The 17,332-nt window shown below is 38.9% G+C and overlaps 1 protein-coding gene across 2 annotated transcripts in view; it reads left to right on the top strand.

The window, feature by feature from the left end:
• The window catches only part of ap1g1 (adaptor related protein complex 1 subunit gamma 1), a 108,357-nt gene that overhangs the window by 67,174 nt on the left and 23,851 nt on the right, over positions 1-17,332 (top strand). For both annotated transcript variants that reach the window (XM_067997997.1, XM_067997998.1), the window contains exons 14-19: positions 3,044-3,166; positions 5,343-5,432; positions 9,181-9,308; positions 9,497-9,601; positions 11,732-11,858; positions 13,147-13,273. In XM_067997997.1, coding sequence (XP_067854098.1) covers positions 3,044-3,166; positions 5,343-5,432; positions 9,181-9,308; positions 9,497-9,601; positions 11,732-11,858; positions 13,147-13,273 — 700 coding nt within the window. The remainder of the gene's footprint in view (positions 1-3,043; positions 3,167-5,342; positions 5,433-9,180; positions 9,309-9,496; positions 9,602-11,731; positions 11,859-13,146; positions 13,274-17,332) is intronic.

Raw genomic sequence — 17,332 nt, 5'->3', positions numbered from 1 at the left:
CACGATGCTCCACTTTTCCAGCTTCCACCCTAACCACGTCAAAGAGGCCATCCCCTATGGACAGGCCCTGCGAATACACAGGGTCTGCTCAGACGAGGAGGAACGCGATGGACACCTACAGACGCTGAAAGACGCCCTAGTAAGAACGGGATAGGACGCTCGACTCATCGATCGACAGTTCCGACGGGCCACAGCAAAAAATCGCATAGACCTCCTCAGGAGACTAACACGGGACGCAACCAACAGAGTACCCTTTGTCGTCCAGTACTTCCCCGGAGCGGAGAAACTACGCCATGTTCTCCGCAGCCTTCAACATGTCATCAATGAGGACAAACACCTCGCTATGGCCATCCCCACACCTCCACTACTCGCCTTTAAACAGCCACCCAACCTCAAACAGACCATCGTTCGCAGCAAATTACCTAGCTTTCAAGAGAACAGCGTCCACGACACCACACAACCCTGCCACGGTAACCTCTGCAAGACATGCCAGATCATCGACACAGATACCACCATCACACGAGAGGACACCACCCACCAGGTGCATGGTTCATACTCCTGTGACTCGGCCAACGTTGTCTACCTCATACGTTGCAGGAAAGGATGCCCCAGAGCATGGTACATTGGCGAGACCATGCAGACGCTGCGACAACGGATGAACGGACACCGCGCAACAATCGCCAAACAGGAGGGTTCCCTCCCAGTCGGGGAACACTTCAGCAGTCATGGACATTCATCCACCGACCTTCGGGTAAGCGTACTCCAAGGCGGCCTTCGAGAGACACGACAACGCAAAATCATCGAGCAGAAATTGATAGCCAAGTTCCGCACCCATGAGGACGGCCTCAACCGGGATCTTGGGTTCATGTCACGCTACACGTTACTCCACCAGCGAACAAATGTTATCCGTTTTTAATATAACGGGTCAGTTGCTGTCTTTTCTATGTTTCTACCTCTCTATCTCTTTTTGTTTTTTTTTGGTGATTTGTATATTCTGAGACCTGGCAGGTAACACCTGTCTGTCTGCACACTGATTGCCTTGGCAACGGGCAGTTGAAAAAACTGTCTGTAATCACCAAGCATTGTTCTGTGAATTATAAATGCGATTTCATTTCGAGGATTTCATTTTCACATCGTTCACCTGAGGAAGGAGGTAGCCTCCGAAAGCTTGTGAATTTAAAATAAAATTGCTGGACTATAACTTGGTGTTGTAAAATTGTTTACAAGAAAAGATGAAGCATAGGTCGTTAGTTGTTCCACTTCAGGGTGAGGGGTCAGTAATGTGTGTGCAGCCTTCAGCTGAGAGTTAAGTGTGTATTGTGTTGGTACTGACAGTGTTCCAAAATGTAATGTCTGGACCATTTTGATTGTAGGAGAGCTAGGTCCAGTAGATAAACCTCTAAACAGATATCATCTGCCTCGGTGTCAATGATTGAACCGGATAGTTGTGCAGCGCTTACTTGCATGATTATATGCATGGCACACTTCTGAATTCCATTGAGCACTAATAGGTGTGTTACAGAAGGACTTAACTAGGCTGAAGGTGCATATTCCAGATTACTATAAATACAAGCTTTATAATGTTAAAAATCTGCTCGTATCCATATAGCATTTCAGTTTATGCAAGTTTCAGACATTGAAGAACACCTTTGACAACCTGGCTCAGTGGGCCAGCTTGTTTTGATGATCAAAGTAAATCTCAAGTTCCAGCTTATCACTATATGTACAATCTCTCCACTGAATAGGATTCACAATTGGGAACAAGGTTAATAAGTGCTTTGAACTTTGTAAGCTTAAACACAACATTCTGCTTCAACCCTACTGGTAAATGGCAGAGTTTCAAGTTCAAGTCTTGACACATTATCTTAATGTGATGTCATCTGCAGAGATAGTTATGTTGCAGCAAAGGACCACTTTACAGATGACATTTAAATACATGTATAATAAAGCAGATTAATTGATGTCACATTTTGTAGGTGTGGAATACTTTACATCAACTTGGATGGAATGGTTTGACAAATACAAGTTAATCCACTTAATTGAATGAACACAAACACTGTATGAAAGCTTGAACTTCATTTCCTTGAATGCTGCAAGTTTGATGTTTGACCATGTATGGTTTTGGAAATGTGTTTATAAAACAACTGCAGTATGATTTTTGTGAAAACCAAACTGAATTGCATATCAGATGGTTATCAAATAGCTGTTTCTGAAAAGTGTTATCAATAATGGATTAGATTATCTTGCCGATATATGCTATTAAATCAACCTACTTGTGTTGCTGCCTTTCAGTATTTTTCCCCCATCTTTGATTTGCTTGGCCTTGATGCATCTGCAGAACAGAGCAGATGGAGGCAGCTTGCTCAAGACTGCCACCAGTGTCCTTTGTTCAGTCGTCACACTAGGGACTGTCCAGGTGTGACGCTCCCCACAGAGACGCTCTTAATTTCAATTTGTTTAAAGGTGCAGCAGTGTCAGTATGTAGCCCTGGCTGGGTTTTTTTCAACATTGACAGCAATTTGCATTTATGTAGCACCATTTAACATAGGAAAAGACACGTCACAGATGACTAAAAGCTTCTTCAAAGAGAAGGAGGATCTTAAAGGACAAGATAGAGGTGGAGGAGTGTCGGGAGGGAATTCCTGAGTTTAAGATCTAGATGGCTGAAGGTGTGGCCGAAGGAGGGAGTGGCGGATGCGTACGGCCAGAGTTGGAGGAACGCGTTGCTCTCAGAGGGTTGTAGGGCTGGAGATGGCTACAGAGATGGGGAGGATCACGGCCATAAAGCGATTTGAACACAACGATGAGAATTTTAAATTGGAGGTGCTGGGGGACCATGACTTAGTGAGCATGACTTGGTGTGGGTTGAGTTAGGTTACTTTCTACAATGCCTGAAATGTTCATTGTGCTTCATTTTCTGTAATGTATGTTGTTTTGCCCCAAAATCTCGAGTCTTGTGTCTTGAGGGAAAAATATATTTTTCAGTCTTATAATAATCAGTGTTACAACAGTCCTTAATAATTTTTCTGTGCTTCAATTTTAGGCTGGCAGTTATGTAAGAGATGATGCAGTACCCAACTTGATCCAGTTGATCACAAACAGCATTGAAATGCATGCCTATACAGTACAGAAACTTTACAAAGCCATCCTGGAAGATATCTCTCAGGTACAACATTTAAAACAACAAGAAGCAGAGGAACTATATTCAGCTTTCTACTTGGTTGAAAGCTCAAGTGTCAAAAGCTGACTTGTAAACTAATTGACCATATTAATTGTGGTCCTGATTTAAGTTAAAGTTAGTGCTTATTCTTGCACTTTTTGAAAGAAAAAACACCAATTTTATTGAAACAATCCAGTCACAGTTATCTTGTCTTTGAGTTATGTATACCTTTTAGTTTTGTGGTTAGTGTTCAAAGGTAAAACTATGCCTGCTTTCTCAGCTGAATTTATTGTTCCCCATCGATCAGAGGCTGTTGCAGAAAGAGTTGGTGTTTGATGTTCTGGTAATAGTAACCCTTTGACTGCTTTGTCTTTGCCATTGCCATTTCACAAATTGGTTGTGAATCTATTTCTTTGAATCTGTGTTTACTGTTTCATCTACAAGGATGAAATTCAGAAAGATTTGGGCCAGTATGTGGCATATGTAGTTCAATGTGGATAAGTGTGAAGTAATTAGCATGGGAGTTTGTGTGCTAAATAAGAACATGAAAAAAGCCATTCAGCCTATCTGAGCTCATTCCTTTAGCAGCTTAATTCTCCCATCATATCATCTAGTTGCATTTTAAACAACTTCAGTGTCTTTGCCTCTGCTACCTTGCCTGACAGGTTATTTTAAACATTTATCGATTTATTTCAAATTGATTTTGCATTAATTTCCATTTGTCCTCTGATCTCACTTCAATATTATGTACCATTTTAATATTTGATATACTTGCATGACTTCACCCTCCCCCACTGCTGTTTTTCTAGACTAAGTTTAAACCTGTCTGATCCTCACAGCTCATCCCCTTTAGCCCATGGAACACATTTATTGCTTTTTTTTTCTGTACTTTTTCTAATGTATTATCTTTGTTTATGAATTGATAAAACTGTAAAAACAGTACTCCCCAGTGTGTCTGATCAATGGATTGTAATGTCTTAACATCACTTCTGCATATTTGTATTCTCTTCTGGCTACACATCCTGGTTATCTTTTCACTTTAATTACCTGCCACATTGGACATTAAAAGTTATGTTTGCTGATACTGTCAAGCTTCTTTGAGTTTCCCTGGGCTAATTTGATTTAATTGTACAATTATGACCTGCATATTTAATGGTAAATTTTGTCATTTTTCTGCCCATTTTAAATCCTTTTCTAAGTATTTTACTGCATTCCCTGTTTTGCAGCTATACTTATTTCTAGTCATCAACAAACTGGACCTGCAGTTGGTTTTGGTATCCAGGTTATTTGTATAGATTAAAAACAAAGGGGTGCCAGCACTACCTGAGTACATGGCAGATGAAATTCAACATAGAAAAGTGTGAAGTGATACATTTCATTAGGAAGAACGAGGAGAGGCAATATAAACTAAAGGGTACAATTTTAAAAGAGGTGCAGGATCAGGGAGATCTGGGTGTTTACGTGCACAAATCATTGAAGGTGGCAGGGCAGGTTAAGAAAGCAAATGGGATCCTGGGCTTTATAAATAGAGGCATAGAGTACAAAAGCAGGGAAGTCATGATGAACCTTTATCTGCAGTTTGTAAGAAGGCAAATAAACTTCTGGGTTATATCAAGAGTGCTGCTGCATTTTCCTCATAATTCAATCTTATTTTGAACTTAAAATTCAAATTATGCAATAATTCAAATTAAGCAATGTGAGAATATAGTGCTCACAAAACTGCAAAATATTATCTAATAGGATTGAGCAATATGATGAGAAAGCAGGCAGGTGGAAATGAGATTTAACAAATAAGCCTGTTTGGCCAAGTTGCCTTTCATTATTCCTAAAAATTCTGAAGTAAGTTTAAATGAGTCTGTTGTCAGGATATGTTCATGTACACTTGGACATGAATTCCTAGGTGGGTCTAGGTTGATATTGCTTTTATTAGGACTACCTCCTGGACGATGTCATGTGTTTTGTTTTTGTATGGGTGTAAACTCATTTATGCACTTTAGGCTTGATCTGAAGTCTAATATCTGTGCAAATGTGCTGAACTGTGGTCCTATATCATTTTTTGGCTCTTTGAAATTTAACAGCATGCTAGATCGCTAAAGTTTGTTAACTTATTAATTAGCAATGTATTGAATTGTTTCAGTTTTCAAACATATTCAAGGCTTACTAACTGGTCATCTTTCAACAGCAACCTCTTGTTCAGGTGGCTGCTTGGTGTATGGGAGAATATGGTGACCTTTTAGTTTCTGGCCAATGCGAAGAAGAGGAGCCTATTCAGGTAATGTTGCTTTTGCAAAGCAAGCTGCTCAAATAAATTCTATAAAAGTCATTACATACTGAGTATTTACAGTCCAGTATATTAAATCAGGAATACATAAGCATTCCTTTGGCAAAAATGTGGCCTGTTGCACAGCAGCTGCAGAACCTGATTAGAAATAAAGGCTGAAATACATTTTTAGAAGTGGAGCTGCAAATTGGGAATTGCTGGCATACATTTGAAAATTGTATTACATAGAGTATAACCCTGATATGTTTCAGAAACATTGCTGTTGTCCAGTCATTTCTGTGTTTTCATTCAGTTTAATAGGATTATTAACTTTTACTGAGTGCATTGCATCGCCATATAGGGTATGGATTGGCAGAGCAGCGGTGCAGTGCATCGGAGGCTTAATGTACTTTGTCAAAGTGGTAGGGTGCAAATTCAGTGAGTTACTGAAATCTCTTGTTGGGAAGTGTCATGTGGAAAAAGCCATTTTTGAACACAGTTGAGCAACAGGTTGTAGGGCAGGAATGGAGAAAGTGTTGATGTGTATCACAGAGAGTGAAAAATAAAGGGAGAAAAACTGTAGGTTATGTGCAGTAAGCAGTTCATTTATTTCAGCCATCAAAAGTTACATAGATTTGAGATTGATTATTCTTGCTTCCTGAGTGATGTATTTTGCAGCCTGCATTGAACATTGGGAAATTTGTCAGCCTTTTTTTCTAAAGGAAATTAACTTTCAGGAATTGCTCTGTCTGCCCAGCTTTTGTTAAATAAACAAACTCATTGATATGACAATCATAAACCATGCCACTGCTTTCCCCATTCCTTAACTGATTCAAGTTCCTATACTGCCATGGTCTTGACAATCACTATTTGTTTAACTATTAGGGAAAAAGTAATCTTTTTGAAAAATAAAAAAAAGTGCTTGGTGTTGAAGCTTTGTCTGTAAGGACACTTTCAATTAATTGCTGCTTTGATTTTTAGCTTCATTGTGTAGTGATCGTACACTCAATGTGGAGTTGCTTTCTACTGTGGCTTCCAGTTTGAAACTCAAGTGCTATAAAGATATGAGAGTTACTCTGCACAAATTTAAGCAATGATTTTGTTATACATCAGCTGCCTAGTATAAGCTTTTTGTGTGAGCATTTCTTATGTTCAGATTAAGAATATATTCTTACAATAATTAGTCTAATTTTTCTTTTTTTGAAAGGCCCCCAATGAGCAATGAAAGTGTACCTAAATCTGGTCTCAAAACAGAGCTAGAAATCGAAATACATAGAAGTTACAACACAGGAGCAAGCCATTCGGTCCAACCAGTCTGTTGACATTTAACCTTCTCACGAACAAATAATTCCAGTCATGTTTACCTACTGTGTTGCCCTTTCCTTCATCCACCTATCAAATTTTAATTTTGAATGTTGACCTAGTCTCTGGCTCAATTGCTAACCCTGGAAGTGAATTATACAGCCCACAATTCTTTGTGAAGAAGTTTGTCCTGCCCTCTTGCATCTAATCTTGTAGCTATGACCCTCGTTCTTGACCCCCTCATGGTTAGACAAAGTATCATCAGATTCTCACCCAGTGGCCATAACTTATGAGTGTTGACTGCACGTCAACAAGCTCAATCATTTCTGCACCTGATGCCCACAACCTTGAATTTCTGATAAAGGATGTTATAGTGATTAAGAGTAGAAACCCTGGCTAGTTTTCCCTTCCCTGCTGCTTAATAATTGTTTTGAAGGGATTTAGTTATTATACTCTAGTTTATGAACCCAGTATGTGCAGATAAAAGAAAAGTAATTTTTAAAAACTTGATCGTGTAGTAGTTACTTAACCCAATGCATCAGTTTTTTGGGGGGTGGGGGGCTGGGGGTAACTATACATGTCAAAAAAAAAGTAGCCAGCAAAATGCATCAGTTTTCATTTCTTCCATAATGTGTATTACGTTTGAATAAACATGCTCCGAAAAATGGCAATTCAATCACTAGGCATAGAAAATGTTATAAACTTTTAATTTCTTTATCATCTCCTGGAGAAATGTAGCTTTTAAGTTTTTTTTTACTTAACTGGAGTACCATGGTAGTCCATACAGAATCTGTTATTACATGCCGTACATTTTGCACAGAAAAAAATAACGTAATCTTCCAGGACTGAACTGTTTTGACGTGATTGAAGTGTGGTAAGATATGTGTCGCATTTTTGGCAGTCATATTTTTATATTATACAGAGGCGGAAAGTTGAGGCTGGCCATTGCAATGCACTCCTGACCAGCCTCCCATCTTCCACCCTCAGTAAAGTTAAGCTAGTTCAAAACTCTGCTACCCGCATCCTATGCCACACCAAATCCTGCTCGTCCAGCACCCCTCTCCTCGTTGACCTACATTGGCTCCTAATCCCAACACTTGAAATTTAAAATTCTCATTCTCCTGTTTAAACCCCTTCATGGCTTTGCTGCTCCCTATGTCTGTAACCTACACCCCCACCCCCGAATCTCCATTTCTCCAACCCTAGCCTCTCGTGCATCTCTCCCTCCCTTCGAGGCCATTGGTGCTGTTTAGTCGCTCTACACCCCATGCTCTGGAATTCTTTCCCTAAACTCCTCTGCCTCTCCACTCCCATCTCATCCTTTTGATCCTGCTTCAAACCCACCTTTTTGACCAAGCTTTTGGTTACCCTCCTAATATTTCCTTGTGCCTGGTGTCATTTTTTTTAAAATTACACACCGTAGGAAGTTTTCCAACCTTTAAGGTGCTATATAAATGCATGTTTTAGTTGGTTCTTTTGGCTATCAAACTATGTTTAATAGTCTTTTATAGAGCTTTGTGATTTTGTTTTTGATTTCTTGTGTTCCCAATTGTAAAAATTTGCCTTTGATTTTTGATCTTGCATAGGAATTTTTTTCTTTCATCATCTCAACCTTAAAATGGAAATTCAAGGGGAAAATGCATTAAAAATGTTTTCTTCTGTTTGTCAAGTTTGTCTTTAGTTAAAAATAGCTTTGTTTGAATGTGATTGTGCTTCATATGTGATCCTGTTAGAATGATGGGATAGCACACAGGTAGAATCATAGAAAATTTACGGCACAGAAGGAGGCCATCCAGCCTGATCCCACTTTCCCGCATTTGGTCCGTAGCCCTGCAGGTCACTGCTCTTCAGATGCACGTCCAGGTATTTTTAAAATGAGTTGAGGGTTTCTGCCTCTACCACCCTCTCAGGCAGTGAGTTCCAGACCCCCACCACCCCCTGGGTGAAAAAAAATTTCCTCCTTTCCGCTCTAATCCTTCTACCAATCACTTTAAACCATGCCCCCTGGTTATTGACCCCTCTGCTAAGAGGAATAGGTCCTTCCTATCCACTCTATCTAGGCCCTTCATAATTCTGTACACTTCAATCTTTTGCCTAGAGGAATTAGACTTAATAGAGAGTTTAGCATAAGGATTCATGTTAACTTAAAATATAGGTCAGCAGCACGTTTGGATGATGGGGCTATTGATACGCACCCAAGCTGAGTTCCAAGCACCAAATCAGCTGGAAATTGCACTTATTATGTCAGCCAGCAAGTGGCACTCTAACCCTGTAGACCAGGCACTAGTTTGAAGATTTCTTGAGCTAATTTTCAATACCTCTGAATTTTTCATATTTCCTTCAGTTATGCAATCGACAGGAAGGCAGTGTAGAGATGACATGCGTAATTGTGTTCGCTACTGCTTCTGTATGTGGTTCAAAATGAATGTCTGATCATCAGTACCTTTTACCCCAACAGGTGACAGAAGATGAAGTTATGGACGCATTAGAAAGTGTACTACAGTCGAACATGTCAACATCTGCAACAAGGGGATATGCTCTCACTGCAATCATGAAGCTAAGCACAAGGTTTACCATCAATGTAACGTAAGTAAATGTTACTGTTAAAGGAAAAAGAATTTGGGATGCAAATTATGTACTTTTGTGCTGGATATTAGTTTTGATATAGATGAAGTTGTGCTCCAATTTCCTTTACAAATTTGCAGATTTAGCAAAATAAAACTGAATTTTGCACATGTATAATGTAACAAATTGTAATATTTTGGTTCTTTCAGTCGAATCAAGAAGATAGTGTCTATATACGGAAGCAGCATAGATGTGGAACTTCAGCAAAGGGCTGTTGAATATAATGCACTTTTCAAAAAATTTGATCATATGAGGTACGTGCAAACTACTGCAAGTAATCAGTTGGACAAGGTGGAATGCTGGGTTAAAATGGTTTGAACTTGCTACCAACTGAAGTTAATTTGTTGGGCGATTGTGTGAATTCTTGTATGCTAAAACTGTGGTATGTCCTGATACTCTGCGATTTATTCAGATTGTCCAAACTTATTTTTTATGCAAATTACTGTGAATTGGAGGTGTCACGATTGATTATTTTTGCATCAGTTCTAATATCTTCCATACATGTGGATCTTTGACTCTTTTATCTGCACACACTGGTTTATAAGCTGAAGCATAATGGTGAATTGCCTTTGAATCAATTGTTAAGCAGCACAGAATTGATACCTGTAAATTAAATCAGCTCCTGCCACCATTTCAGTTTCAAACTCTTTTTGCAGAAGAAGGGAAACTAATATAGAAGGAGAACTTCCTTTCGATAGCAAAATTACAAAAGTGGCATAGTTCAGGATCTCTTCAAACACTTAATCAGGGAAATGCAATAAAATGAAGTCAGTCAACTGTCAAGCTTCGCTCCACCAAACATGCAGAATCAATTAAAAGTCTTTGCAAGTTTCACTGGCTCGCTACAAGTTGATCTATGGCTAATAAGAGAACTAGAAGAGCGCAAGAAAGTTTTTATAAACAAGCTGGTTTTTCTATCCGCTGTTAGCCACAGCTCAGGTTTGTACATGAATGGGACCTGAACTGAGATGAAAATGAATGAATCAAGGTCGAACTGTCTAGAACTTTTCCTCCCCAAACAACTGTGTGTCATTGGTCAAAGTGAAATCCTTGAGTAGCTTATTCTGCCTTAATAGGCACAATCTTGTGTGACTTTGTGCTGATGAGACTTCAGCCTGAGAGTTTGTTGCTTTGGGACAAATTAAAGCTTGCCCATGCATTTCCAGTGGATTTCTGTGCTGATCTGGCTTATTTAATGTGCTGTATATTTTCAGCATGTGTACATTTAACATAATTTCCTATTATTCTTAAAAGCAGTGTCTCTAGTCTTAACTATCCATTAAAGCAGTTACATGTTTCTGCCAGGTTGTCTGAATTCACCACACCCCCCAAAAAAATTGTGTGGCTTTGAAGTAGCTGAGTTCAATTTATGTAAGAGCCTCAAAGCATAAGAAAAGTTGAAGATGAGAAAAGGACATCTTCCCTCTCATACACTAGCTTCAATTATAACATCTAGTTGTAATTTGAACATCTAGTATTTTTGGAAGATTATTCCAAGTATTTTACAATGCTCCAAATGGAATCTGACCAATTAATTATGAATTTATAGTATAACCTTCTGTGATATTGTATTCCAAAGTTCTGGATATATATTCCAGTATTCTGTGAACTATAATTGTATTGTCATATTGCCCAGACATTGAAAGTAATGAATATACTGTTGCTCCCAGATACCTTTTTAAATCCTCCTTTGCCAATTTGAACCTTCATTGGTCAAAAACCTGCATCATAAATATACAATGTGCAAAGGTTTGCATTTATATTTTGGTAAATTTTATGTCATCTGTGCCCAGTTACATAGTTGATCTAAGTTCTCCTGCAATTATTTTGCTGCACCTATAGTCTCAGCTGTGTGTGTTGTCAGCTTGCCATCCACACTTAATTCAAATGATGTGGTAATTCAATTTCGAGCACTAAATTCCACTTACTATTTACCTTAATTCAAATAATCGAATAATTCAATTTTTTTAAGTGATGTCAAATTATCGGAGTACAGCTTTAAGTATTTTACTTCATGTATTAATGTTTGAGTACACAGGTGTGTTGAACTGTTTTGAATGTCTAGCATGTTTCAAATACTATGTTAACGGATCTGTGTATTGCGGTGAATATGGAAACTCGTGTATGCTGGCAAAAATGTCAAATTACTGGATTATCTGATAGGGAAAATTTACTTTTTCTAGTTGCAGAAAAGTTATCACTATGGAGAAAACCTCTGGTAGGCATCGGAGTTAAAAAGTTAGGTAAACTGTTTTCAATGCGATTTTATTTAATTGCTTTGGGATAAACATTTACTTTAGAAAAATTAGAACGTCTCGTGTTTGGGAGGAATTTTTGAGTAATGCATTGTAAATGGGTGTGAGTGTTAAAGTTTGTACACATAGGTCTGCACTGCTAGAGCGAATGCCTATAATGGAGAAGATAACTACTAATGGACCCACAGAAATTGTACAAACTAATGGAGAGGCAGAACCGGCAATAATGGAACCAAAATTGGTACCTACCAGCCAGGTAAAGTGAAACTTCTGTCCATTTCATTGAGTGGTGCAGTATTTCCCCTAATTCTGCTGATAATGAATTGAACAATAAAGTAACTTTTGAGCACTAGCTATTGATTATAGAACACCTACTGAGAGGGGATTCAAGTCCATCTGTATATTTGTACTTTGGCAGGCTGTAAAATAGCTGTACCTTTAGGGACTGTTTAACGTTATAATGAACCTAGTGTTATCCTTTTATCCATTGGTACTTTGTCCTAAACTTAGCTTGCTGTAACTAGCACAATTAAATGCTATAATGGTTTATGGAAATCCTGTTAATATATTTGCATTTAAATAGTGCCTTTCGAGTCAATATTTTGAAGTAGTAAAATGCAGTGATTGGTATAGACAGGTGTTATAGTATGTTACATTTTGCTGGTGAATTTCCTGTGGTTTTGCTCAGATGATGCATTTGTTTATATAGTGACAGGAGTGTTGTACCATATCACACAATGTAGTATTCTGCTGCTTGTGGAGCTATGTTTAAGGTCTTTTGTCCTTTTTAAGGCCACAAAGTCCAGTAGTTATATGAAAACACAGCCTGAGGTCACTGAATCCAGTTGCTGTTAGGAAGGTGAGGGTTAATCCCCAGCTCCAGACTAGAAAAAGCAGTACTTGGTCAAGATACCAGAGTGTGTCTGGTGGAAACACAACCATATCCCACCCTTCAGCAGTGGAGGAGAAGAGAAAATGTGCAGATAAGTCGGGAAAGAAAATATGTAGAAGCTGCTTTGGCGCTTCCTGTATTTTTGTGATACAGTGTTCAACTTAATTCAAAACATGTCTACTATTTTAAAATCCTGTTATTGTAGATTGATGGAATTTATGGGCAGGTACAGCTCTAAAAATAGTACTTTATCTTGCCACAGTACTGTCTTTGACAGACTAAATTTTAGATGTTTTAAAATTTATACCACCATCTTTGCAACTGATTACTGACGCTGACACACTTTGGTTATCAAGTATTAGTTAAAAAATGAATATTTATACAATTAAAGATAACATTTTAAAGTAGCGTGGAAACAAATTTATTGGAATATTTTTGACAATTGTGTGGATCTGAGGACTGGGTGGAGTGAGAAATTAGTGCCTATATATAATTGCCTAATACATCGATTCAATGGCTCACCATTGCATTAATGACATTGAATAATTTGGAAGCAGATTCTAATTAAATTGTTTCATTATTTTTGCTAATTAACATTCAAAGCTTTTGCTGGTTTGTGAAGATGTATAAAATATAACTTTTTCTTTTTCAGGTTAATGACTTGTTAGACTTGCTTGGAGGAAATGATGTGACACCAGTGATTCAGACCATACCACCCAGTAAACCGAATTCAGTTGGTGGAGAGCTTCTGGATCTGTTAGGAGGGTTGGATCTATCAGGTTAGCTTGATGTAAACTTTACGCTAAATTTAAGAAGCAAAGGAACTTTGATCTTTCACACTACTGACACTAGGAGACTGGTTTAAAAGGCTGCTGCAAAATGTAAGCATCTAAATAATATAGGAACAAGTAAAGTATGGAATTAAGGCTCTTTTAAACTAGATAGGCAAGAGGAAGGGAATTGGATGAGATTTCAAACCATAGATGAGCAGAACTTGGTGGTTTGTCAGGTGGAAGAATATAAGATAGGCAGAAAATAAATTTAGGCATTGTAAATGAACATAAGGAGGCTAAAAGATCAAGGGCAAAAATGAACTAACTCACTTACCTGAGTGCTAGAAGCAGTAGGAAGAAAATGCTAAAATTTTAAGTATGTTAGCAAAAGGAAAATACAATGTCATTGGCATTATGAAATATGGCTCACCCAAGAAAATGGGAATTAATTTAATATCATGGGTGTAGGTTGTTCAAGAAAGATAGAAATGATGGGAGAGGAGGTTGGGTAGCTTTACAATTTCCAGATCATTTGGAAGTGTGTGTATGTATATCTGGAAGGCAAAATCAAAGTCTGGCTGCAACTAAAAATCAGGTGGTGGGCATGCTTCACAATTTGGGGACTGCTACATACTGCCTGGGTAGGTAAAGGAGGATGATAGCGTCTTAGAAAATAAGATAAGGATATGTACAGATAATGTATTCATGTAACAGGTGACCTCAGCTGACTCAGCAAAAACTGGGAATGCTGTAATGGAGGAGTGGCATCCAAATCTGAGCTGGTAAATGTGGTTATGAAGATAAGTACACATTAAGGAAGCTATTGGTTCATCCTTCCATTTAAAACCTATGGTCTAGCCCTCTGAAAGCAACCAACTGCCTCTTGAACGATTCCAGAGTTTTTACTGTACCTGGAAAACCTTCCTGATATTTGCATGAAAGAAATACCAGCTGGCACCAGTCCTTAACTTTGCTTTTACCAGTTTATACTTGTGTCCTTGTACTGCAGCTATGGTTTAACTTAAAATAGTGCTCCAGATTTACTTTTTCTATTCCACTTAGCACCTTGTATACCTTGAAGGTCCCCTCTCATTCGCTTCATTTCAAAACTGAAGACAGGTCATTGTCAGTCTGTCATGGACACCAGTAGCTCGGAACTTTTACCCATCCTTGGTTCTTGCAAGTAGCCGTATTCATCACATGAAAATATGATAATTGCAATCACCTGCCAGTTGTAGCAGTAAGGACCAGGGCACAAATAAATAATCTCAATGGAATGAGAAACTAAAATAAATTAAATATTGCTCAGGAATAGTGTAGTTATGGAAAACTTCCAAGTGTAAAAATATTATGTACGCAAGACAAGTATAATCCAAAGAAAAATAAGTGTAAACAAATGGTACTCAAAATGATGACCAGCAGAATTAAAATGGAGATAAGGAAAATAATCTATACAAAACCTTCAGTTCCACCAGGATGTTCCTGAGGTCCCCAGGTTATTGTACATTTGTCACCAACCATCTGTGTTCCCTGTTGGGCCTAGCATGTGATTTCTATTGCTGTAAAATAATCATTTCCTGCAGTAATAGTACTGATTGCCTTTGGGTAGCTGCCACTGCTGTGGGAAGTTAGCACAAGGGGTCCCGAAGTTTGTCTCAATATTTGCAGCATTGCCCCCGCAAAAGAGTTTGAAAACCACTGGGACAGTATAATAACTTGGATTTTCTTTTTTTTAAAAAAGAGAATTTGTGTAATATATGGGCTAATAATGCAGTCTGCCTTGCACGATAATGAGGTCAGTTCATTTAAGTACTTTCTGCTGCTCTGAGGGCATAATGCCTTATTTGGTGGAAGCATCGGGGGAGGTTGTCAGTTGCCAGTGGATTTTGAAGGGCTCTTGACCACCCATGAAGTGTCAGTGTTTCCCCATTTGGGGTGCACAGTCCCTATTGAAGAATAGGTCACCTGAATAAAGTTGGGGTCTTGCCTGAGGTAGTATTATAAGAAAGGGGGCCACCCGGAAGTAAAGATCTTAATTTCTTTCAATGGGCCTCTCTTTCATTGCCCATACTAAACAGGGACATTGCACCTAGAGTGCTACTCAGACCCTCCACTTGCATTATGGGGAGCCTCCCTCGTTTGTGTAAGCCATTTCTGGAGCCATAATGAACCAGGGTCCTTGTGCGCAATGTGCTGGCTGACCAAATTATGCCCTGCAAAGTGCCTCAGGTGTCTTGTAATCCTTAAGTCAGCATGCCTGATAACATGATGCACCTGTCATCACATTATCGTCCTCCCTTGTCAGACTGTGAGGAGGTGCCGAGTGGATTACCACTGGGGTCAGTGCTTGGCCCCCTTTTTGTTTCTTATCTACATAAATGATCTGGATGCAGAAACCATTTGCAGGTGACCCTGAAGTAGAGAATGCAATGGAAACAGGGTGTAGTTAACAATTTGTTGAAGGATTTAGATCAATTCTGCAAATGGTAAGAAGAGGCCAAATGAAATTTAATAACAAATGCAAAGTATTGCTTTTTGGAAGGAAGAATGAGCATCACAAGTAAACATGATGGGGAACAGTATTAGCTCAGGAAGACTTTGAAAGAAAACTGAGTGATAGATACAGCACAGAAGGAGGCCAAGAAGCATAGAAGAGCTATCCAATTAGTTGCCCTTTATTGTTACCTTCCCTTTAAATTCCACTTAAGTTTTTCACACCTACCACGAGTGTGGGGCTATCAAAATCTGCACCTGAAGCTATACAGTGAGATAACCTCAGAACATTGGGTGGAAACAGCACAATTTCATTTGAGTCTTTAATGCCCACCACTAACCACTCTGGTCTAGACTTTGTCACTATTGAAAAATCTAGGTTTGTGTGTTGGTCTATTCAAAAACACGAACAACATCCCAGCTCAGCATGTCTGTCTGACTTCTACGTGTACGTTTTTAAGCAGGAGTTACTGGATAGTGATTTGATGCAGTAATCCTAGCTGATATTTTTTTTGTTCTTTTTGCCCCTATTAAGGCCAGTTGTGTCCCTACTGCTGCCCCAGCACATGCAGCGAATAAGGTAGGCAATTGAATTGCAAGTTCAGAGATGCCTGTCTTTTTGACGGACACCCAGATGAATTTCACTTCCCACTTCCTTTAGTTACACTTCTCACATGGGCTCATTTAAATTTTTGAGCTATCATTTTACATGCCAATGGTACATTAAAGATGAGGCTTATTTTACCACAAATCATTCTGAACTTAAACTTTTGCATTTGTAGGACAAATGTGTGAATTTGTTTTCCCTCTCATATTGCTGTTGATTTTTCTTAAAAGAAAAATTTGAAAATGAAAGCCAGCAAAGTAGAAAGAAAGAAAAATGGTAAATAAGACATTGTTACAGATGTGCTCCAGTACAGCTGGCTGTTGTGTGGCTTAATCACCAGTTTTATAACTACAACTTTTTAGGTTTGTGAAGCTTAAAACCTCATTAGTTCTGGCAAGAATCAAAAATGATGGCTTCAGTTTTGCGTGAGCTAAAGTAAATTTCAGCTCAATCAAAACTTGACGTTGGCTAGGCGGCTGAACAGTGTAGGCAATTGTCTTAGTGTTGAAAGTAGTGGAAAAGATGTAGAACTGGCTGTTGGCATATTTGTGAAAGCTAACCATTGGCTTGTTGATGGAAGAAGTTTGCTGCTAATGTCTCATGGGAGTAACGTGTAAACAGGAGGACAAAGGTTTGGAACCTTGGGCATGCTGTGGGTGACCATGCAGGTGTGAGAGAAGACACCTCTCGAGTTGGTGACTGGGTTGCACCAACTAAGCATGTAACCAGGAGAATATGGTGCAGGAAAGATGAACCTTGGAGATGTGGTAAAGGAAGATAGAATAGCTGACCGTGTTGAACCTCAAATAGGATGAGGGGGAACAAGTCATACTCACACAGGACATCGTTGGCAACTTTGACAAGGGCAATCTCTGTCCAGTGATCAGGGTGGAAACCTGATTGGAAGGACATGCTAAGGAAGTGTTGTGAAGTGGCTGGAGTGGGATAATGACACGTTGTGAGTT

This window comes from Heptranchias perlo, chromosome 16 (genome assembly GCF_035084215.1).
Source record: "Heptranchias perlo isolate sHepPer1 chromosome 16, sHepPer1.hap1, whole genome shotgun sequence".
Lineage (NCBI taxonomy): Eukaryota > Metazoa > Chordata > Chondrichthyes > Hexanchiformes > Hexanchidae > Heptranchias > Heptranchias perlo.
Note: the sequence above shows the minus strand (reverse complement) of the source record. Positions and strands in the feature narration are given on the sequence as shown.